Below are 24,585 nucleotides of genomic sequence, written 5' to 3'. Positions count from 1 at the left end.
CGTTTCAGGACTCTATCGGGTCCCGGTGACCTGGGCGCTATGGTCTCCCTGCACGGACTCGGGCAGAGAATGCGGGAGCGAAATTCCCCTCACAGCCGCCGCCACAGACCTGCTTCCAATCCCACAGCAACAACCCCTGCGCCCGCGCGCGCTGAGCGGCAACCGTGAGGAGACGCGAGCGCTCCGGGCTACCGACGGCGAGCGGACCGTTAGAGGGGGGGCCGCGAGCGCGCGAGGAGACGTGCTCGCTGATTGGCTGCGGAAGCACGAGGGCCGGAGATACAACGGCGAGGCGCGAGCCGTACAGAGTCGGTTGCCGATTGGCTGAAGCGCTCGCTCCCCCAAGGGGAAAAAAAAACAAAACAGCTTCCGCGAGTTGGCTTGACAAGGTAGCCGGGGAGGGGCCCGCGGGGTGGGCTAGCGCCGTCAGAGCGCGAGGGGGCAGGCAGAGGCGACGTCGGGTTGGTTTGAGTGAGCGCGCGTGCGCGCGCGTCCCTGCCGAGGCCTTCTCGGATTGGTCGGCCTTGGCCCTGGCGAGGCCGCCGGGGAGGGTCCGTTGGCGCGGAGGCGTTCGGGGAGCGGGCGGTTTTGCGGCGTAGGTAGCGGAGCCGGAGTCAGGTGGCTTCCGGAGGCCCGGCCGCCGCCTTCTCCTTCCGGGATAGCGGCCCTGGGGACCCTCTGGTCGCAGCCCCCCGGAAAAGTGAGTGCTCTGGGGACGGAACCCGGGGCGGGCGGAGCTGGGGCTGAGGGGAGCCGGGGCGGCTGCTGTGGGAGGCGGACGGAGCCTGGGCTAGTTGGGCCAGTCGCCCCACCTGAGGTATCCGGTAGGGCCGAGGCGGCGGAGCTGGTCCCGCTCTTCCAGCTCCTTGCGGGGAGAACCAGCCGGGCTTTGCCGGCCCGCGGGGGATGCCGCCTGCGCGCCAGCTCCCCGCCCGACTCTGGGGCCTGCAGGTGCCGAGGTTGCTCATCGATCGCCGCGCAGAGACTGATCGCGGCCAGAGCCCGGTGTGGACCCCGCCGCTCTTCTGGCGAGAGGGAAAGCTCCTGCCCTGCGCGCTCCGCCCGGCTCCCGGCCCTGTGCTCCAGGGTGGCGCCTGGCCTGGGTCCCCGGGGGCAGCCAGGGTGGCTGTGTACTGGGGCCCGGGTGCCTTGTTGCGAGGAAGATCTGTCCTAATGCAGAAGGGGGGCGGATGTTTCGTTCATGCTGTCGGGAGTGCCCCCCATGCGTTAGGGGGAGAGGCTGCTGTTGTGTATAGATCTATGTCCACTATGCACCTCTCTCTCACAATCCTCATTGATTTTCTAGTAGGGAGTGTATTTGGCTCCTCTCTGGAGCTGTCCTGGCTCACTAGAGGTTTCTGCTATTTCTATTCCACTCTGAACCTGACCAGTATTGACCATAAGGTAGTGAAATTGCTGCAGACTTCAGTTCCTGGCTTGAAAGCTTCTCTCTCTCAGCTACAGAAGTTGGTCCAATAAAAGATATTACTTCACCCATCTGGTCTCCCTGGATCCTGTCAGACATGCTCAGGGCAGAAATATTTATATTCTTAGTGATAGTCAAAGACTGACCTTCAAAGGGGGAAAAGTGCTTTTTTTGTTTTTCCTGTGAAAGAAACAAGTCTTTTCTTTCATGTTTTTCTGAATGTAAGTAGGTTGCTAGTGGGATTGACATTGGATTGTGAGGGGAAGTGACTGTTATGAAGATGGCTTTTAAATTGTGTATGAAGATTCCACCCCTTCCATCTCAGAGATCTCCACATCCTCAAGTGAAAACTAGATTTGACATTTCCTGAGACTCCTAAAGTGAAAACTGTTACGAATTACACCTGATAGGTCACGCACAGTTCGAGTCTAGGCTGAGGCACACGAACAAAGTCCACAACTGCAGAGTTTCCAGAGACACTAAGTTTATTACACTCGAGCGTGGTGCCCCCCTGCTAGTCAGGAGGGTACCCCGAATGCAGGTTATACAGAGATTATATACCTTTTAGCAAAGCATGTTGCCCTCATGCATCGGAAACCTTAGCTAATAGACAAACCCTTCCCTTATTTACCACCTATCCCTGCTAGGGTCATCCCCTGTGCTAAACCATTACTTCAACTACACAACATGGTCCTAAAGCAATGCACCAGTAGCCTTTCTTATCAGGATGGGAGGCTCACATCAAGGCCAGGAGGCAGGGAGTTAGGAACAGACAAAGAACAGAAACCGGGAGTCGAGACAGGCTGGAAACAAGGGGGAGGGTTTTCACAGGAATGCAGTATCTAAGGAACACTCGTCCTGGTGCATGATGTGCTTGCTTTTAGACAACGGTGGGCCACAAACCAAAATGGAGTCACATATGCTAACTTTTTCTTAACAAAAGCAAATAGGAAAAAATATTCAGGCCATATTTATGCAACATAAAGAAACAAAGGGAAAACTTTTTTTTTTCTTTTTTAGGTAGCCTTTAAAGATTCAAAAAGGAATTAAGGATAGAAAAGTGAAAGTTGCCTCTAGAGAGAGTTTGTGTAATCCAGGTAATCTTGATTGTTCTAAATATTGTGTGTTATTGAACACAGGACTTGTGCTTGAACAGATATATAACATTATTTAAACAGCTTCTCGTAATTTACATTTGATCTGTTCTTCATGACAAATATACAATACAAAGTGCATCTAAGTAAGAGATCAACTCGTGTGAAAAATAGTCCGGGCTGCAATTCTGTGTAAAAGTACAAACGTGCCTGAGGTCATGTCACCCAATTTAAGCCTGATGAATATTTATAGGGAGACCTCAAAGGAAAACCTTGATGGTATGGAAAATGTTTTTGATTTAGTTGGTGGTACTCTGCCCTCTAGAACCCTCCCGACTGAGTACTAGGTTGGGTGACACTATATTGCTGGAATTTCTGGTTTTATAATGTGTGAAACTGAATCCCTGGCTGACTCTGATGTACTGTTACTTTCTGTGGACCAGCCACTAGAGGAGGATCCTTAATACACTGAAACTGTTTATTATATAAGCATGAACAGCCCCATTTTATTGACCGCATAGATGAGTACTTAGATTTTACAGATTTTTTCTGAAGGACAGTGTGATTCAGTGATTAAGACTAGCGTCTGCTACAGTAAAAATCTGAATGCTGTTTTCAGCTTGTGTAATCTCTTGGAAAGGAAAGTTTACAAGGTTCTTTACTCACTAATAAAGGTTGTGAAGGATGCAGAATTATTAACTTCTTAAAAAGAAAACGAGTACTTGTGGTACCTTAGAGACTAACAAATTTATTTGAGCAGAAGCTTTCGTGAGCTACAGCTCACTTCATTGGATGCATTCAGTTTTTCTTTTTACGAATACAGACTAACGTGGCTGCTACTCTGAAACCTAACTTCTTAAAGTAGAAAAAGTGAGTCCGGAACTAGTGCTCCCCTGGTTGCCATCCTACTACACTTTTCTCTAGGCCAAATGGTACTTTGATGAAGGAAAAGCAGCTGCTGTTGCTATGTTGTCTGTATTAGTTCTGTGTGGCATGCTGAAGTGATTCGCCGGGGTGGTGCATGCACAGTACTAACTGAATGTTTGGCGTTTTTGGCAGCAAGCCAGGAACAAACTAATGAGCAAAATGCCACCAGGAAGTGGCAAATTTGACAGCTCATAACCTGCCCAAAACAAACAGATTTTCAAGAAGCCAGTATTAGGTGCCTCCCTGACCCTAGGCCTGGTCTCCTACAAATTTCAAGTTATTGCTGAAAACCATAACAGCACTAGACCTCTTCTAAAACAACCGCCACCCCCCCCCCTTTTTTAATGACAGAAAGTTTTAGACAGCCTAAATATAGGAGTCATTACCCCCTCCCTGAAATATATTGCCAGACAAAATATTTAGTTTAAAAGAGTTAAGGTTGAAAGTGTTCCTACTGAGTTTAGCACCAACTTTGAAACATTAGTCTGAAAATGAACACCTAAGGGATCTATCTAGTTCTGCTACCATGTAATCTTTCATTGGTCAGTATTGCTCCACCAGACTTAAAGCAGCCATCCTTACCTATATTCCCAAACATTAAAAAATGCATGTAGAGGTTAAAATAGTAGTAAATAATAGATCCATTTTGTATTAAAAGGTTACCAACATAAAAGTTTCCTGTCTTTTAAAAAGGGAAGAAAGAGGACCCAAGGAATTACAGACCACTCAGCTTAACTTCAGTTTCTGGAAAGATACTGGAACATAGTATTAAACAGTCACTTTATAAGCACCCAGAGGGTAATAGTGTTAAGTAATAGCCTATGTGTATTTGTCAAGAACAAATCATGACAACCTAACCTAATTTTCTTCCTTGACAGGGTTACTGGCCTAATGGATAGAGGGAAGCAGTATATGTAATATATCTTGATTTTTAGTAAGTCTTTTGACACAGTCCCATGTGATATTCTCATGAGCAAACTAGGAAAATGTGGTCTGGATGAAATTACTTTAAGGTGGGTGCACAACTGGTTGAAAGACCATACTCAAGGAATAGTTATTAATGATTCTGTATCAAACTCGGAGGATATGTCTGGTGGGATCCCCCTGGGATCAGTCCTGGGTCCAGTACTATTCAGTGTTTTTGTTAATGACTTGGATAATGGAGCAGAGAGTGTGCTTATATAATTTGTGGATGACACCAAACTGGCAGGGGTTGCTAGCATTTTGGAGGATAGGATAAGAGTTCAAAATGACCTTGATAAATTGGAGAATTGGTCTGAAATCAACAAAATGAAATTCAATAAAGACAAGTGCAAAGTACTACGCTTAGGAAGGAAAAATCAGATGCACAACTATAAAATTAGAAATAACTTGCTAGATGGTGGTACTGCTGAAAAGGATCTAGGAGTTACAGTGGATCACCAATTGAATGACTCTACAAAATTATATTAACCTTTTTCACATTGGAGTGTATTAACAAAAGCATTGTATATAAGACACTAAAGTTAATTGTCCTGCTGTACTCGGTGCTAGTTGGGCCTCAGCTGAAGTACAGTGTCCAGTTCTAGGTGTCACATCTTAGGAAAGATGTGTATAAATTGGAGATAGTCCAAAAGAGAACAAAAAAAATAATAAAAGGCTTAGAACACCTGACCTATGAAGAAGGATTTAAAAAGTTGGGCATGTTCAATCTTGAGAAAAGAAGACTGCGGGGATACCTATTAATAGTCTTCAACTATGTTAAGGGCTGTTGCAAAGAGCATGATGATCAATTGCTCTCTATATCCAGTGAAAGTAGGACAAGAAATAATGGCCTTAATCGGCAGCAAGGGAAGTTTAGGTTAATACTAAGCAAAACTTTCAATCTGTAAGAAAGGTTAAGTACTGGAATACGTTACCAAGGGATGTTGTGGAATCTCCATTGTTTGAGGTTTTTAAGACCAGGTTAGACAAATACTGATCGGTACTGGTCCAGGTATACTTGGTCTTACCTTGATATGAGGAAATGGACTAGATGAACTCTTGAAGTCCCTTCCAGACTTACTATTTCTATGATATAATATTATTTTATGTCACTAATTTCTGACAATATTGGTTACTACAAAAAAACTGCCTGTTAATTGTTACACAGTCTAACTAAAATGCGAACATGCAATCTTTGCATAAGCCTGCAACACCTTATAATCAACTCATTTCATAACTCCAATAGAGCCGTCATTTCAATTGTATTAGTAAAACTACTATTGTAATACTCAGAACATCATTTTGAGAATTTGTATAATTTTGATATAATTTAATCTGTCCTAGCACTCTTTTGAAATCTTTACTCATTTATATATTGCTTACATAAAACAAGTACAAACTCAGAAGCATATTTTCATTAGTGAACAAAACAAGGGGCAAGATGTTACAAAAACATGGCTTGGTTTTAGCGTCAGTAATATAGTATACAGTCTTTCAGGTTATGTAGGAGGATAGACCGCAAATTATACATTTGGAGTTGTGGATGTACTGTGATATGTACGTCTTAAAAAATTACTTTCTCTGGAGTCCTCCAGTAGAGAAGAGCAAATTATACCTGAAATGTGTGTTGGGTATGGAGAAGGCCACATAATTCAGGTGTGCCCAACATACAATTCTATTGTCTCCATTATGTCACTCTGGTCTAATGTGCCACATAGGAAATCAGGCCTTGACTATAACTGTCAGTAAAAGTTCATACCTCCCTCCTTCCCATCGGTATAAAAAAAGCAGTATAGTATTCTTTATACTTACTTATTTTGATCTTTTTATTTTACATTGACACCAAATCTTAACGTTTCATTATACTACAAATTTTTGTATTGACTGCACCAGAGAAGATGTTTTTGTTGTGGGTGAGGGGCAGAAACTGATGGTTCTCCTTTGAGTGGCCTCTGCATATTCCCTCTTCAGGGGGTGCACCAGCTGCATGCAGCTCAGACAGTGGAACCTAGCTAGCCATGTTTGTTGGAGGGTTCACAGACCCCTCCCTGTTTCTGAACCTTCTAGGGATAAGGCTGTAAAAGGGGCACAATTCTCTGGCTGTCTCAAGCACTCCAACATATGTTGGGGTGATCATTGTGAGAAGCTCCCAGCTGAAGGACATTGGAACTCCCTGCAGAAAAGGTTGCATGTAACTTTTCTGGAATGAAGAGCAATCTTATGAGGCACGAATGCTTTCAGTGGCCATCTCCATCACAAAGTAGTTCAGGTGGTCAAAGACAACACCACTACAATGTTTTACTTAAACAAGCAAGGAGGTACATGTTCTTCTGAACTATGCATGGGCAATGATGTTGCAGGAATGGTGCATCCTTCACAAGAGATACCCATTAAAAATACACTTGGATGGAAAGAACAACAGTCTGGTAGGAACAACTAAGCAGAGCTCCAGTGGACCAACCATGAGAAGTCTCTGAAGACATTAATGATACAGGAAAGGTTCACATGCTGGATTCAACTACAAATATTTAACAGTATTGCATGATGTGTATGTGTACACTATATTCTACACTTGGATTTATTGTTCAAAAAACTTATGGGCACACAGTTTGAACTATTAAGAAGACTGTTCCCTTATTACTTATCTAGTAAAACAATCTTTTTTGTGCCAATTGCTTCAAACAGACAAAACATTGAGCTTTGACTGTAGGGTGACTTACTTGTTTCATAAGGGTAAGGTGGTCCTGTGTTTTCATCCTAAATTTGTCTCTAAAGTGGTGTTGAATTTCCATCTGAACTAACCTCTAAACTTGACTGTTTCCTCAAAGTGACTGACAGAGTCGTCTCATCAAAGAATTTTTTTAAAGCATTAAGCATACTAGTGTCCATAGTTACTGAGGGAAATGACCTGGGAATCAGAATGGTTGAAGATGAAAGGGATAAAGAGACGCCAGTAAGAAGTGGGGAGGGTATGGGAATATAGTGTCAGGTTGTGGGCTGGAGGTAGTGAATGAGATATTCATAGACTTCAAGGTCAGAAGGGATCATCATGATCATCTAGTCTGACCTCCTGCACATTGCAGGCCACAGAACCTTACCCACCCACTTCTGTAGTAGACCCCTAACCTCTGGCTGAACTGCTGAAGTCGTAGAATCATAGAATATCAGGGTTGGAAGAGACCTCAGGATGTCATCTAGTCCAACCCCCTGCTCAAAGCAGGACCAATCCCCAAGTCCTCAAATCATGGTTGAAAGACTTCAAATTACAGAGAATCCATCATTTACACTAGTTTAAACCTGATATTGAGGAAGATAAGGAAAGGAAGGGGAGAAAAGAGAAGTGAGTGAATCTTTTTGTGGATCTTGTTCAATTTCTCATTGTAGGTGAGTAGACTAGGCAAAATTTTAAGGGTGACAAAGAAACATCTATGATTGCACATGTGGGATTTTAATAAGGGAGAGGTATTTAATTTATTAAAAAAAAATAGTAATGGCATCAGTGTGGTTCTTGATTTTTCTCCAGGCTGCAGGTGTGGAAGAAAAGTATGAAAGGTGTGACTTATATTTAAATGCTTAAAAAGTTTTGTACTTACGAGCCCAAGGACTAAGTATGCTCACTGAGGTGAAAAAATATTTGCGCCATCATGCCCACTCCTTCCAATTTGAAGGGGAAAAGTACTTAAAACTTAGGCCGTTACCTACAGCTGATGAGCTCCAAGAAGAGCGAAACCTTGTAAAATAGGTCCTGTAGTATTGGCCTAAGGAGGTTGGGTGTAAGTTGCTTACTTTCATTCTTGTGCTTTTATAAAGCCAGGAACCAAAGTACCACAGAAACTATCTGGAATGAGCAGTGTCTGAAGTTGAAACCAAGTAGGGGCTTTTCTAACCAAGTAGGGGCAGCTTTGGAAAATAAGGTACACACACACACGGTGGGGTTGGGGAGGAGATAAATTAAAAGATAAAAGTAAGGGGAGAGACATGGTACAAAAGAATCAAATAGAAAAAAAGGAAGGAAGGGAGGAAAAGTGGGAGAAGAAAAACAAAAGGATTTTAAGATCAGATTTGAGACGCTTTAAATAGTAAAAATTACTATATAAAAATTATTTCCATTTTTCCCTCTGTGAAATTCACAAACTATTTCCTGTGGAGTCTGGCAAAGTGATAATTCAGGAAGCAATCAAGTTGCTTTCATATTCTTTCAGGGCTTTGATGTGGGAATGCATGCCTATAGATCAGTAAACATTACTCCTGGGGGAATTCTGTGCCAAAAAATTAAAAATTCTGTGCACAATATATTAAAATTCTGCATAATTACGCCAGTTTCAATTATTTTGGTAATTTATTTCAAAATACCTGTCAGCAAGTATGTCTGTAACAATGCAGACAACAGAAAAGATACAGGAAATGATTTTTGATAAATAAGATAAGATAAATAAACAAGATTCCTTACTAGGGATATTAATAATTCATTTAAACTACAATACAGAAACGTGTTTCCTGCACCCCTCAAGCAGTGCAAAGGCTTGGGGGAGTCAGGGGTAAAAGAGGAGCTGAGGGAGAGGGGAAGTAATTGCTGGGAAGGCGCATGAGAGTGAACCTGGAGGGTTGCTGGGTGCAGGTGAGAGAAGTATGGAACAACTTTTTTTTGCGGGGATTGTGAGGGAGCTGGGGAGCCTCCCCCATGCAGACCCTGGCTGATCTCTGTCCTCTCCCATTCAGTCAGGCACATCTGCCTCATCTCCATATGTTCCTGCACCAAAATTCAGTCACCATCCTCTCCCCATGTGTCCCTGTATGCCTGTCACTATGTGTCATTGCACCCCTACTCCCATTCAGCCCCTGGCTCGATGCTGTCACCCCACTGACTCCTGTGCCCCTAGCCCAGTCTGTACCCCCCCAATAGCAGTTCTGAACTGCAGTCTGTGACCCCTCCCAGCACCCCTGTATGCCCTGTTCTGTCCATCCTCCCCCCCACCACCCCAATCCCATGTCTCCTCACCTGGCCCGGTGGGCAGGGCGCAGTGAGGAAAGCAGCCTCTCCCCCCTCCCTCTCCATGTTTGGCTGCTCCAGCCCGGAGCTGCCTGTCCCATCTTCTGGTGTCACAGCAACCCTAGTGGATGAAAGGCATAATTGCAGCACCTACTGAGCAGAATGTATTTTCTACAGGGGAAAAAAATATCTGCAGGGGGCACGAATTCTGTGTATGCACAGTGGTGCAGAATTCCCCCAGGGGTAAAATATGTAATGCCAGTTTTTAAGATTCTGTAGACATGTTCTTATCATTTTGAAGAGAGACTGAAAAATGCTGAATTAAAAAAATGCTTCAGGGTTTCGTAATTTGTAAATCCAAATTGTAGGTAAAATTAATAAATACATTTTAGTGCTACAAGTGAGAGGCCATTCTTCAAAAGACATCTAAGTACATGGATTTTTTTTCATAGGTATGTTCTCTTGCATATACCTCTTCAAACTTTCTAAATCGGTTGGTTTAAGCAATAGGCATCTTGAACCAACACCTGCCATGAGAGGTAGGCACCCTCTTGTTGCTTGAATTCAGAGTTTTTCAGGCTACAGCTAGCAATAAGCTTCTCTGGGTTGCTGTTAGGGCTGCCTAGTGTCTCAGTTGACACCACTTCAACTTTTCTCATTGTATAGTGTGTGTCCTTAGGCTGGAGCTCTCACCCCAGTGAAGATAAGTTGTTCAGCAGTACCAACAGCTCCTGGTTTGGACACGCTAAGTTTTGGACACACCTTGAAGTGTTTGTTCCTGCCTGGAGCGTCAGGGCTTTTCTGGCGCTTGGTGAAACTTGTGTTGCCCATTGCATTAGTATTCTGGTTTTCATAGCTCCCACTGCACTGAGACACCTGCACAATTGACTTTTGTGACTGTTCTATTTTTGTCTTTTCTTTCAGGTACCAGGGTCAGTAGGTGTGAACAAAGAGGGTAGATCAAATGACTACAACAGTTTTCATAGTACTCATGGAAAGTATCCACATGAGACAACCTCTGTGGATCCTGAGGTATTAGTAATTTCAACTGATACACAGGTGCCTGTATCACATCTGAATGATGAGGTGATCTGTGAACAGATCTGGACTGAACTGATGGCAGTCCAGGTACAAACTGGTTTAGGGATGAACTTCAAATTCCTTCACTCCAAATTGTAGATTCATGCACCTGAGGATGAAATGTCCATGCAGGGTGACTTCTCCCAAGGTACTTAGTGTCTACAGGAATAAAAAATCTGCATATGAATTATCAGGACAACCCTTATCTTCAGAGACTACTAACATTCAAGGATGCAGTATCCCTAAAGTTGGTCTGATCCAGATGGTTGGGTCACTGTGTCCTGTGTAAACCATTTGGGAGAGACAGGATCATACCATTTTTATCAGGAAGCCCTGCAGATATGGGAGAGGATAATATCTCAAGATGTTCCTAGCAGACACTTAATTGGCATGAATGCAACACAGTAAACAGGCTAAGCTGATTGGTTGTCAATACACTCAAGTTGTTCTTGAATCAGGGGTAGTGGACCTGAACTTTTCAATATTGATTCACCCCGAGAGAGAAGCTTTGAGCTAACTACTGACGTTGTGCACTAAGCTATGGGAAGAAACTACTGGTGAGTGATTTCTTCTCTTAACTACAGGGGAGGGAAGCTCCCACTATATCTTTCTTCTGTTACATCTGATAGCGAAGTTCCTGACCAAAGAATAACCTCAGAATGACATTTTTTTGCTGTTCCTAATAGCTCTGTTTTACAAGGAAAATGATTATTAATGGGATGGCAGTGTTTGGTTCACTCAAGCTGTGAGTCTTTGTCATGTGATCATAAAGAACTGGGGTGCCACTCCACATTTCAATACAATCTGATCTAGTTGGCATGATGTCTGAGGAGGTAGCCATTGAGATGCCTGTTTCAGAGCAGATGCCTCAAGATCTCAAGTTCAGGAACCTCTAAAGGGCATATACATTTAATTAAAAAGGAATATAAAGTGGTTTTAATTAAGCTGATAAAGAGTTTTATTGAGCACTTCAGAAGCTATAAACTCCACTCTTGAAATCTTTCCCCCATCGTATAGTAGCTCCATCTAGGTTATATTTCCCTAGTTTGGGGTGGGCAAACTATGGCCTGCGGGCCAGATACAGACCCTCAGGGCTTTGGATCCAGCCCACAGGGTTGCCATCCCTGTGGCACCGTGGGCCCTGCACCGCTCCAGGAAGTGGCTGGCACCAAGTCCCTATGGCCCCTGGGGTGGGGGAGTGGGCGGGGCAGAGGGCAGCACGCTGAGCCCTCTGCCCCCCCCCCCCCCCCCCACACGGGCTGCAGGGATGTGGTGCCGGCCACTTCCTGGATCCGTGCAGGGCCAGGGCAGGCAGTCAGGGAGCCTGTCCTGGGCCCCGTGTGTGCTGCTGCCACCCCAGATGTGGCCCTCGGGTCAAAAAGTTTGCCCACCGCTGCCCTAGTTTGTTTATGAGAAGGACATGTGAGACAGTATCAAAAGCCTTACTAAAGTCAAGATATACCACCATCTACCACTTCCCCCCCAGCCCCATCCACAGGATTTATGATCTTGTCAAAGAAAGCAACTAGGTTGGCTTGATACAATTTGTTCTTCGAATCCTAGAATATCAGGGTTGGAAGGGACCTCAGGACGTCATCTAGTCCAGCCCCCTGCTCAAAGGAGGACCTAATCCCCACTAAATCATCCCAGCCAGGGCTTTGTCAAACCTGACCTTGAAAACCTCTAAGGAAGGAGATTTCATCACCTCCCTAGGTAACACATTTCAGTGCTTCACCACCCCCCTAGTGAAAAATTTTTTCCCAATATCCAACCTAAACCTCCCCCACGGCAACTTGAGACCATTACTCCTTGTTCTATCATCTGGTACCACTAAGAACAGTCTAGATTCATCCTATTTGGAATCCCCTTTCAGGTAGTTGAAAGCAGCTATTAAATCCCCCTTCGTTCTTCTCTTCTGCAGACTAAACAATCCCAGTTCCCTCAGCCTCTCCTCATAAGTCATGTGTTCCAGACCCCTAATCATTTTTGTTGCCCTCTGCTGGACTCTCTCCAGTTTTTCCACAACCTTTTTGTATTGTGGGGCCCAAAACTGGACACAGTACTCCAGCTGAGGCTTCACCAATGCCGAATAGAGGGGAATGATCACGTCCCTTGATCTGCTGGCAATGCCCCTGCTTATACAGCCCAAAATGCCGGTAGCCTTCTTGATGCTTAATCCTTGTAGTTGCTCTTTTAAAATCTAGCAATAGCCTGAGTTCCCAGATGTATTTTTTCTCTTTTTTAATTAATAACATTTACCTTTTTTAAGAACAGAATTGAATTTTTGTGTCTTAAGAGGTTTGTGCATGTTGTTTAATTAGCTGGTGGCAACAGCTGATTTCCTTTTTTTTCCTTCTTTCTCTGCTCTTCCCTGGAAGGGTCGTGACAGGGCTTGAGGGTACCCCACAGGAAGGAATTTCCAAGTGCGCCTTCCTGGGCTCTCAAATGGGTTCTGCATTTGGGTGGTGGCAGCATCTACCAATGTTAGGTCAGAGAAAACCGTAACCTTGGGAGTTTAGTATAAGCCTGGAGTGGCAAGTATTAATTTTTAGACTCCTTGCGGGCCCCCACCTTCTGCACTTGAAGTGCAAGAGTGGGGAATCAGCCTTAACAATGGGCAAAATATAATTTTCAACAATCCAAAAACATTCAGCCTGAGGCAGACAACTTGCATGGAAAATTTCAACCCAAACATCTAAAATTTGGCTAAGTTATAATCCTTTGAATACAGGATCTTTACAGTGGGAAGTGTAGAGTAATCTTAACTGTTTGTTACTACTAGTTCTGCTTTTATATTATTTATATTATGATAGTGCTGAGGTGCCCTGGTCACGGATCAGGAAAACGTGCTAGGTGCTGTACAAAGAGAGCAAAATGACAGGCTCTGCCCCAAGTAGCATCAGCCGAAGTATAAGATGAGATAACAGATGGATACAGTTGGAGTACCAGGAAACTTTGATATCTGGATAGATACTGGGGAAAATTATTAAACAATCCACTAGTAAACACTTTGCAGATAATAGGGTTATATAAATAATAGTCCACATGGATTTGTCAAGAACAAATCATGCCAAGCCAACCTAATTTCCTTCTTTGACAGGGTTACCAGCCTAGAGTATAGGAGTAGAGCAGTAGATGTGATATACCTTGATTTTTGGTAAGGCTTTTGACACAGTTCCACATGGCATTCTGATAAGCAAAAGAGGAAAATGTGGTTTAGTGGAAATTACTATCAGGTACATAGTAACTGGTTGAAAGACCATACTCAGAGTAGTTTTCAGTTGTTTGCTGTCAGACTGGGGGGCTGTATCAAATGGGGTCCACAGGGATCTGTTCTCGGCCAGGTACTAGTCAATATTTTTGTTAATGACTTGGATAATGGAGTGGGGTATATGCTTAAAAAATACGTGGATGACACCAATCTGGGGAAGGGTTGTGCAAGCACTTTGCAGCACAGGATCAGGATTCAAAATGACTGACAAATTGGAGAATTGGTCTTGTGATAAATGAAGGGGCGGGGGTAGCTCCCTTTTATGGACACCTGGCCAACTAGTACTTCTAAAATCCCTCGTAGTAGCTGTTTCTCTAATTACCCTACCTATAAAGGGTTAAAAAGTCTCGCTGCTATACATTGGTAAAAGGAAATGAGTGGGCACCTGGCCAAAAGAGCCAAAGGAAAGGCTAGAACTTTTTAAAATTGAAACAAGATTTCCCTTTTGTCTGTCCTCCTGGGGAGAGGAAGACAGGGCAGCAGCTATGCTGTAAGAAGCTTGGACCAGGTATGAAAAAATCATCAGTATCATACCTAGAAACTACTCATTTGAAAGAAACTCCAGCTATGTAAGCAGATCAGGAAATGTTTAGGAAGATGCGATTAGGTTTATCTCTTTTATTTTGTTCTGGCTTTTGGATTCCTCAGTGCTAGCTCCAGGTGCTTGTAACCTTTAAGCTGGATCTCAAGAAAGCTATTCTTTGTGCTTAATCCTTGTAGTTACTCTTTTAAAATCTAGCAGTAGCCTGAGTTCCCAGATGTATTTTTTTCTTTTTTTATTAATAAAATTTACCTTTTTGAAGAACAGAATTGGGTTTTTGTGTCTTAGGAGGTTTGTGCACATGTTTAATTAGCTGGTGGCAACAGCTGGTTTACTTTTTTTTCTTTCTTGGCTATTCCCCGGAGGTTGTGGGGGGGCGGTGACAGGGCTTGAGGGTACTCCACAGGAAGGAATTCCCAAGTGTGCCTTTCTGGGCTCTCAAAGGAGTTCTGCACTTGCGTGGTGGTAGCATCTACCAATCCAAGGTCAGAGAAAAGCTGTAACCTTGGGAGTTGAATACAAGCCTGAAGTGGCCAGTATTAATTTTTAGAATCCTTGCTGGCACCCACCTTCTGCACTCGAAGTGCTAGAGTGGAGAATTAGCCTTGACATGGTGTCAGAGTGGTGGGATCATTTTGAACCAGAGGCACAGATCTCAGGATTTTAAAAGGACACATTTTAAAGCCAGGGAGGTTTTTTTTCTTTTCTTTTCTTTGCTGCCTGAAGGGTAACAGGCCCGCAAAGGGCTCAGCCTGCAAAGCTAGGGAGTCCAACAAGCAGTTTATTTTTTCCCCCCTAGCTTCATGGCAACGAAATAGCTAGGCTAGAGTAGGGCAGCCCTGTGCATGAAGTTGCAGTTGGGCACCGAAACCCTAGAGCAACCAGTCTTCCCAAAGCGGCATGCCACAGAGAAGGCAGACCCAGATCAAGCCCAGACATCCAGCTCCATGACGGAAATGAAGGGAGGGGATGGGGGACTGGAGATTTCCCTGGAGAGAATGGTCAGCGCTCAGTACTCCTGAAGTCCCTTCCAACCCTGATATTCTATGATTCTATGATTCCCCAACCCGAGATCCAGGTGCCAAGATGAAGGGATGCCCTTAACCCAGACAGAGTTCTAACTGCAGAAGACAGGAATTTCTTCCTACAGATAAAGCGCTTGGAGGAGGAAGCGGAGGCGAAGTGCTTGGAGGCGGAGGAGAGGAGAGAGGTGAAGCGCTTGGAGGCAGAAATGGAGGCGAAGTGCTTAGAAGCGGAGACAGAGCTGAAGCGCTTAGAGCTGGAAAGGGTGAAGCTGGGTCAGCCAGGTAGCCTTAACAGTCCTCCTCCAGGTACCGCTCCCCATTCCAAGAAATTCCTTACATACAAGGTAGGCGATGATACAGAGGCCTTAGAAAATTTTGAAAGGGCCTCCCTTGGGTACAACACCCCTCCAGACCAGTATATGGTGGAGCTGAGGCCACAGCTCAGTGGACCCTTAGCAGAGGTGGTAGCTCAATTGTCTAAAGAACACATGAATGAATATAAAATTTTTAAACAAAAGGCCAGAAGTAGGATGGGGCTAACAGCCAAGCATGCCCGTGAGTGGTTCAGAGCCCTAAAGTGGAAACCAGATGTGGCATTTTCCCGACACGTCTACCACATTGTAAAAATTGGGATGCCTGGAAATCAGGAGCAAATGTTAAGTCTCTGAAGATCTGTCTCTCCTAATACAAATGGAGCAGTTCTTAGAGGGTGTTCCTGAGGAAATAGAAAGGTACATTCTAGATGGGAAGCCAAAATGGTAATGGAGGGGATGGAGATCTGAGCCAAATGGGTGGAGGTGGCGGAGAAGAAGAAAGCTAGTAGCAGTTGGTGTGGATACCGGAAGAGGCAACCTGAGATGATACCCCACCATCAGAGTCAGCCCAAGGCCCCACCTCACAAGGAGGAGCCCTCCACACAGCCAGGGAGACCCCAGATGCCCTCTCGTCCCACCACCATACTCTCCAACCACCCACCTCACCCCAGCCCACAGTCAGCTGGGCGATGCTTTAAATGTAATGAGCTGGGGCATGTGAAGGCCAACTGCCCCAGGAGCACCAACCGACTGCAACTCATCACCCCGGGATCCCACCGAGAGCCTTCAGGCCCAGATGCCTCGCAAATACCCCAGAGCGAAGGGAAACTGTAAGTGTGGGTGGGAGGAAGATTACTGCGTGGAGAAACACTGGAGCACAGGTCTCAGCTATCCATCAATCCCTGGTGGACCCCAAATTCATCAACCCAGAGGCCCAAGTGATGGTGAACCCTTTAAGGCCAACTCTTTTAACTTGCCTACAGCCAAGTTTCCTGTCCAGTACAAGGGCTGGTCAGGAATATGGACTTTTGCAGTCTGACGATCATCCCATTCCCATGCTGTTGGGAGAAGACTTAGCCAACCATGTGAGGCTAACAAAAAGGGTGGGGATGGTCACCTGCAGCCAGGCTAAACAGGCCTCCACACCTAACTCCATTCCTGAGCCTCCTCCAAGGACCCAGTCTGAGTCCTTTGGTACCACAGGCCCGGGGACCAAGCAAGAGGTGGTAGAACCAGACCCCAGACCAGAGTCTATGGCAGTGGTTGTAGATCCCAGGGTCAGAACCAGCCCAAGGATCGGAACTGGCGGAGCAGTCAGCACCAGAGCCTGTGCTTGCAACCCCACCGGCGTCAGGGGAGCCAGCACCAAAGGGCGCCACAGAGCCTGAACCACCAGCAGCAGCAAAACGGGTGCAAGAAGCTCAACCGGAGCCTGAAATACAACCTAGTTCAATAAACTGGAGAGCCCCCACTCTGTTGATGGACTTCTGCCTGCATTTCTTTTTACTGCTGCAGCTCATTCCTTTGCTGATGTTGTGTTTTTATCAGAGGGTGTTTTTGGCTTTAAGTTGAAAGAATGTTAAGTGTATCTAGTCCCCCCATCTCTTGCAAAATTCCCCTGTTAGCTGCTTCTGTTTGCTAGCTCCTCTGGTTGCTTCAATTTGATGAAATTTAGTAAAGCCAAGTACAAAGTACTACACTTGAGGGAAAAATTAAATGCACAGCCACAAAATGTGGAATAACTGGCTAGGCAGTACTCCTGAAAAAGATCTGGAGATTATAGTGGATCACAAATTGAGTGAGGGTCAATAATGTGATGCAGTTGCGCAAAAAAGATACTATTCTGGCATGTATTAACAGAAGTGTCATATATAAGACAGGAGAGATAATTTTCCTGCTCTCCTGGGCACAGATTATATCTCTATTAGAGTGTTGTGTCCAATTCGCAATTTTAGGAAAGATGTGGAGTTCAGAGAAGAGCAACAACAAGTATGCACTATGCTGCTGCTGTTTCTGAAAGACTATTGAATTTGTCATCAGAAAACTGGAGAATTTACATGCACAGTTTAATGGTTCTGAGTTAAAAGATTTCTTAAATATGTATGTAAATGTGGAAATAAAATAAATATGGGCAATGTACTGTGTGTATGTGGTTTGTATTATCAATAGGTAATTTAAATTGGTTTGGGATCCTTCAAGATGAAATATCATATAATTAAAGATCCTTTCCAGAAAATAAATATTAACAGGTAGTGGAAGAAGCTGCCAAGAGAAGCTGTAGAAAGTCTATCACTGAATGTATTTAGTGTCAAGACTATATACTTACTCATTTTTTATTATGCCTTATAGGCATAATTAAATCAGTCCTGCCATTTTGCATGAGAGTGAACTAGATCTCTAACTTCAGAAGTTCCTTTTCAATCAGAATGATTCTAATATCATGGAGTAATTTAATCTGCTACTTTCGCTTAATAACAATAAAGCCCTAAAACATCTTCAATACATTTATATTTAAGTAGTTGATGAATATTATGTTAACATTTGCCTGTGTGAACTCTTTGGTTTTATATCAACATCAAGCTGTGTCACTTACATTTCCTCTTCTTTAGGGTTGATTCAAATCTGGAATCAGTCACTAAGGAGAATATAATAGTGTAATCATGGTCAGTAAGAGAAGTTAAATGGAATTCATAGATTTTAAATCCAGAAGGGACCATTGTGATCATCTAGTCTGACCAACTGTATAGAACAGGCCATAGAACTTCCCAAAAATAATTCCTAAAGCATATCTTTTAGAAAACATCCAATCTTGATTTCAATCATACATCAAGTTGGAAAAGTTTTTTTAAAATTTTTTTATTTTTTTATTTTTTTTTAAATTTAAATATTGATGTAAATTGGTGCTTTCTTGCTTGCTTTGATATTTTGAGAAGCAAAATCTCGATGTATATTTTCAATAATACTTGATACAATGTATCTTTAGGAGTTTTCCAATTTAGATCACTTTTGCCATTCTGAATAGGCTAATCATTTTAATATGGCACCCAAAAGTGTGAAAGGCACTTCAAAAACGTAAGATAATAACTCTCTGTTCAAAAGAATACTAGATTAAAAATATGTATTTTCTAGGGCTCTCGATTAATCGCAATTAACTCACGCAATTAATTCAAAAAAATTAATCACGATTAATCACAGTTTTAATTGCACTCTTAAACAATAAAATACCAATTGAAATGTATTAAATATTTTGGATGTATTTCTACATTTTCTGTGTTGTAATTGAAATCAAAGTGTATATTATTTTTTATTATAAATATTTGCACTGTAAAATAATAAATAGTATTTTTCAATTCACCTCATACAAGTACCATAGTGTAATCTTTGTTGTGAAAGTGCAACTTAAAAGTGTAAGCGTTTTTTTTGTTATATAACTGCACTCAAAAACAAAACAATGTAAAACTTCAGAGCCTACAAGTCCACTCGGTCCTACTTCTTGTTCAGCCGATCGCTGAGACAAACAAGTTTGTTTACATTTACAGGAGTTAGTGCTGCCCTCCTCTTATTTACAATGTCACCAGAAAGTGAGAATAGGCATTTGTATGATACTTTTGTAGTCAGCCTAAACATATGCTAAACATTCGTATGCCCCTTTGTGCTTTGGCCATCATTCCTGAGTACATACTTCCATGCTGATGACGCTTGTTAAAAAAATAATGCGTTAATTAAATTTGTGACTGAACTCCTTGGCAGAGAATTGTATGTCCTCTGCTCTATTTTCCCTGCATTCTGCCATATATTTCATGATACAGCAGTCTCAGATGATCACATGTTGTTCATTTTAAGAACACTTCACTGCAGATTTGAAAACTCACAATGTGAGATTTCTAAAGATAGTTGCAGCACTCGACCCAAGGTTTAAGAATCTGAAGTCCCTTCCAAAAATCTGAGAGGGACGAGGTGTGGAGCATGCTTTCAGAAGTCTTAAAAGAGCAACACTCAGATATGGAAACTACAGAACCTGAACCACCAAAAAAGAAAATCAACCTTCTGCTGGTGGCATCTGACTCAGATAATGAAAATGAACATGCGTCAGTCCGCTCTGCTTTGGATTGTTATTGAACAGAACCCATCATGAGCATGGATGCATGTCCCCTGGAATCGTGGTTGAAGTATGAAGGGACATATGAATCTTTAGTGCGTTTGGCACATAAATATCTTGCGACGCCAGCTACAACAGTGCCATCAGAACGCCTGTCCTCACTTTCAGGTGACATTCTAAACAAGAAGTGGACAGCATTATCTCCTGTAAATGTAAACAAACTTGATTGGCTGAACAAGAAGTAGGACTGAGTAGACTTGTAGGCTCTAAAATTTTACATTGTTTTGTTTTTGAGTGCAGTTAAGTAACAAAAAAAATCTACATATGTAAGTTACACTTTCATGATTGAGATTTCACTACAGTACTTGTATTAGGTGAATTGAAAAATACTGTTTCGTTTATCATTTTTACAGTGCAAATACTTGTAATCAAAAATAAATATAAGTTGAACATTGTACACTTTGTATTCTGTGTTGTAATTGAAATCAATAGATTTGAAAATGTAGAAAAATCCAAAATATTTAAATAAATGATATTCTATTGTTCAACAGTGCAATTAATCCCGATTAATTTTTGTAATCGCTTGACAGTAGTATTTTCTTTTTTGCTGATTTTGCCTGTAACTTTCACTTGTTTGACTAGATTTGACAAGAACAGGTCGAAATCAAAATCTTTCACTTGATGAAGAAAATAAACTTTTTTTTGCAGTATGTTGGTTTTGTGCTAGGAGAATTGGTAGCATAAACACTGTTTCTACTTTTTTGTCTGTAGAATGATTGAGGAGAGCGGGAAGAGGAGAAGGACAATGGCAGAGAAGAGACAGCTATTCATGGATATGAGTAAGTCACAGTGTTGCAGATAAATCATCATTAATGTATTTGAGGTAGGGTGGCTTGTTGCTGGAGGGCATGGGGCTGGCCAGCCCTGATTACCGTGTTGGATACGGTAATTCCCTATAAAGGGCAGAAGATGGCTGCAGTGAGGAGGGAAGATTAGGCAAATGCAGGAAGTAAGAGAGGCTTCTGCAGGGAAGACCCTGATTATGCAGGGGTTTGGAAGCTGCCAGGCTGCGGCTGCCAGAAGGATGCCAGACTGGGACAGAGGAAGAGTTCCATGTGTAGCAGAAGAACCAGGACTAGGTATAAACTCTTACGGTTCTGGGTTTTATTTTGTGGACTGTGAGGATTGCTTGAACCACTTCTGTTATTAAACCAGCCCTGTGTGGGGGTGCTGCTAGCCACATGAAATGCTGCCTGGAGTTCTTAAGGGGCCTGCAAGAGTGGGGTTAACAGAGGTGGGGTACCTACAAAACATGTGGCCACAAGGATGTACTCAGTAAATAGTAACTCCACGACAGTGCTACAGCGTTTTTAAAGGAACTACAACAATGTAACTATTTTTTACTCCAAAGAGAGTGGATTTATGGAACATTCTACATTTATAGTTTCAGTACTTGCAACCTTAGTGTTATCAGTTTCTAAGGGAAACACTCAAGTCAGGAAACTCAGCCAGAGTTAAAGTTCTTATGCATCCCTAGTTCTTCCTCCTTTTTACATATGTATATGGTATTCTTTAATTTACACAATCACACACTTTTTTCTTTGAGAACTTGCTCATGTCCATTTCATATTTGGTGTGTGCTTGCCACGTACACCGGTGCCGAAAGTTTTTCCCTCAACAGTATCTGTAGGGGACCGGCTCTGGTGCCCTCTGGAGCGGTGCACACATGCCACGGTATAAGGGGTGTCACCGGTTCCCCCCACCTTCAGTTCCTTCTTTCTGCCAGTGACTGTGCTGGAGCATCTGCTGCTTCGGCTAGCGTTGTCTCATTCTCTGTTCGTACAAACACTGTAGAACTTGTAGTATAGTTGTAGATAGTTGTTGTTACAGCTAGTTACCCTTAGTAGTAGTTGTTGAAGTTCTCGTAGTCCCGAATGGGACTCAGCCGGGGGACAGGGCATACCCTGGTCCCCAGGCTTTAAGCCCTGCAGTTGCTGCAAACGGCCTGTGCCCATCAGTGATCCACGTACCAGCTGCCTAAGGTGCTTAGGCGAGTGGAACATAAGCAACAAGTGTTGTATCTGCAAGTCCTTCAAACTAGGATGAAGAAGAAGAAGCACGATATCCATCTTAAAGCACTCCTAACGGAATCGTTACTCCGGTACTGGAGCAGCAGTCCAACTCCGCACCAAGCACCGTGGCCTCCGTGCGCAATGCTCCGCCGTCACCGTACATGAGCCGGCACCAGTCTCCCTCCACAGCTCCGGTCGGGAAGCCAAAAAAGACCAAGGGGAAGATCTCCTACCTCCTGCAAGGGAAAGGAGAGGGCTGGGAGTGAGCCAAGACTCGGGTCGGGCAGCTCAACGCCTCCTTCGGGAAGTCGGGCCCCAGCTCAAGTCGAGCGGTGCAGCCCATCCCATACTTAACCTGCGACTCCAGATAGGGGTGGAGGCCCTGGCCAGCTTCAGGTGCCATTGAAGCCCTTCAAGCAGCTCAGGAGATCCTGATGCTCCCGGTGCCACCCACACTGGCTCCAGTGGTACCCTAGTCTCCGGGAAAACCCGCATTGGGACCTATGCACGTGTCCCCGACTCAGTGGCACCGTTCTCCATCGAGAGGGGCGTCCTGCCATTGCTTGCCCACCCGAAGCTGTCACTCCTCAGGACTAGAGAGGCGGAGCCCTCTTTGGTCCCTGCATCGGGGGTACCAATCGAGGGACTCGAGGCGTTCCTCTCTGGTGGATTGGCGCAGACCCTCTGAGGCACATGCCACCTGGCAAGAACACTGGGACTGGCCCTGACCATCTCCGATGGCTCGGGAAAGATCAGAGGTCCGAGACCGCCAATCACCGGGCCGTCATTGCCCATCTCCAAGAAGGAGATCACCCTACTCGAAAAGATCCAACAAAAAACTGGATACAATTAACTTAGGCTTGAATAAAGACTGGGAGTGGATGTGTCATTACACAAAGTAAAACTATTTCCCCATGTTTATTTCAAACCCCCCCCCCCCGCCCCATTCCTCACACGTTCTTGTCAACTGCTGGAAATGGCCCACCTTGATTATCACTACAAAAGGTTCTCCCCGCCCCCGCACTCTCCTGCTGGTAATAGCTCACCTTACCTGATCACTCTTGTTACAGTCTATATGGTAACATGCATTGTTTAATGTTCTCTGTGTATATAAAATCTCCCCACTGTATTTTCCACTACATGCATCTGATGAAGTGAGCTGCAGCTCACGAAAGCTTATGTTCAAATAAATTTGTTAGTCTCTAAGGTGCCACAATTACTCCTTTTCTCTATGTTGTAGTATCCCAACATGAGGGGATTTGATTTGGAGGGAAGCATTATTGAAAGTAGCAAAATCATATGGTGTTCCAGGTAAGATAGTTGGAATTATAAAAGCTGTGTAAAAAGACTCTTGCAGTGCTGTCAGAATTGGTGGGAAGTTAAACAATTGTTTCAAGTCAAAGTTTGGTATAAGACAAAGTGGCATGGAATAGCCATCACTTTTCATCCTGTTCTTAAACTGGACACTAATACATTAGGCAAGTTGGATGGCATAACATTGGATGATCTATATTTAAGATTCTTAGTGTATATAGATGACACATAACTGACAGATGTGTTTAAATTTATGATGATACTCTTTGCTACCGTGGAAAATTCCTGTAGTCAACTTGGACTTACAATAAATGCCAAGAAGACAAAATAGTTACATCTTGGAAAAGGGATAATAGATGAGGTTTTGAAGTGTAGCCTCTGTGAAGTCACAGAACAAGTAGAATTTTGTGAACTTAAGAAGCTTGATAAGTGCTGATGGAGATGAGGTTAAAAGGAGATGTGCCTTAGCTGCAAGTGCTACACAAAAATTAATGAAATTATGGACTGATAAAAACATTAAATTTGGTACCAAGGTGAAAATTTATCAAACCAGTGTGTTAACTATTATTCTGTAATCTGGAAGCAGCTGTATTAAGGGAAACAGACATCAGAAGGCTGGACACAGTGGAGATAAGCTCTTCAAAAAAAATGAAGAGTATGATCGTGGGGTCACTGCAGAAGACAAACATGATAGGATGCCAAAGAAAACAATGTAAGCACAAACAAGGTCAGTTTGACCTGGAGGCCGACCACTGACTAGATAGTAGGACATCGAATGCAGGGATGTGACCAGGCTGGATTTAATGGAGGAACAAGCCATTGACAGGAATGAATGGCAATGTTGTACTGCACCTCATGTCTGCAAAGACGTTCTGGGTTGAAAGAAATGTAAAATAGTTTGCCAGTATATCGAAGTCCCTAGGGGATTTCTTGGAGTTACTGACTTTTATCCCTTTTTGGATTATTAAAAATCTCTGCTTGTGAGAGAGAAGTTTTTGTTCAGGGAGTGGACTTGGTGGGATGTGGTGTGAATGTAATTCTAATGGCTCTTTGAAGATGTCAGTATGGATCTCATTATAGGGGTGTGTGTCCTTCAGGAATGTCCATGGGGGTTGTGCATGTGCCCTTTGCCGCCTTGAGGTTCTGTACAAGGGCGTAAAGAGCTGAAGGTTCCCACAGTTCCCTCTTACTGCCTGTGGCAGCAAGGCAGAACCTGGTGAGTCTAATCCACTAGCTCTTGGCTATAGCTAAATCTTCTGATAAATCCTCTAAATATCTTCAGAACTCTTCTGATTACATTGATTGTTCAACCACTTTGACTTTGACCCATCTGGACAGAGTACTAATAGATGACCTTCCCCCACACACTTCTTTGGACAAAGAAAAGGAGTACTTGTGGCACCTTAGAGACTAACCAATTTATTTGAGCATGAGCTTTCGTGAGCTACAGCTCACTTCATCAGATGCAT

General features: G+C 43.6%; 1 protein-coding gene across 19 annotated transcripts in view; it reads left to right on the top strand.

Annotated features, from left to right (window-relative positions):
• The first annotated feature begins 330 nt into the window (after positions 1-330).
• DTNB (dystrobrevin beta) overlaps positions 331-24,585 on the top strand; it is a 375,219-nt gene continuing 350,964 nt past the window's right edge. For 6 of the 19 annotated variants that reach the window (XM_077812282.1, XM_077812281.1, XM_077812280.1 and 3 more), the window contains exons 1-2: positions 10,878-11,037; positions 20,502-20,569. Coding sequence is in view for 6 of the 19 variants with exons in the window: in XM_077812270.1 (XP_077668396.1) it covers positions 4,417-4,460; positions 20,502-20,569 (112 nt within the window). In the remaining 13 variants the exon portion in view is untranslated. Of the gene's footprint in view, positions 390-467; positions 701-2,446; positions 2,524-4,325; positions 4,461-10,875; positions 11,038-15,530; positions 15,624-20,501; positions 20,570-23,070; positions 23,114-24,585 lie in introns of those variants that run through there. The other 13 variants (XM_077812276.1, XM_077812272.1, XM_077812275.1 and 10 more) reach the window with 9 other exon arrangements.

The sequence above is a fragment of the Eretmochelys imbricata genome, chromosome 3, assembly GCF_965152235.1.
Source record: "Eretmochelys imbricata isolate rEreImb1 chromosome 3, rEreImb1.hap1, whole genome shotgun sequence".
Classification (NCBI taxonomy): Eukaryota; Metazoa; Chordata; order Testudines; family Cheloniidae; genus Eretmochelys; species Eretmochelys imbricata.
This window is presented reverse-complemented; position numbering and strand designations above follow the sequence as displayed.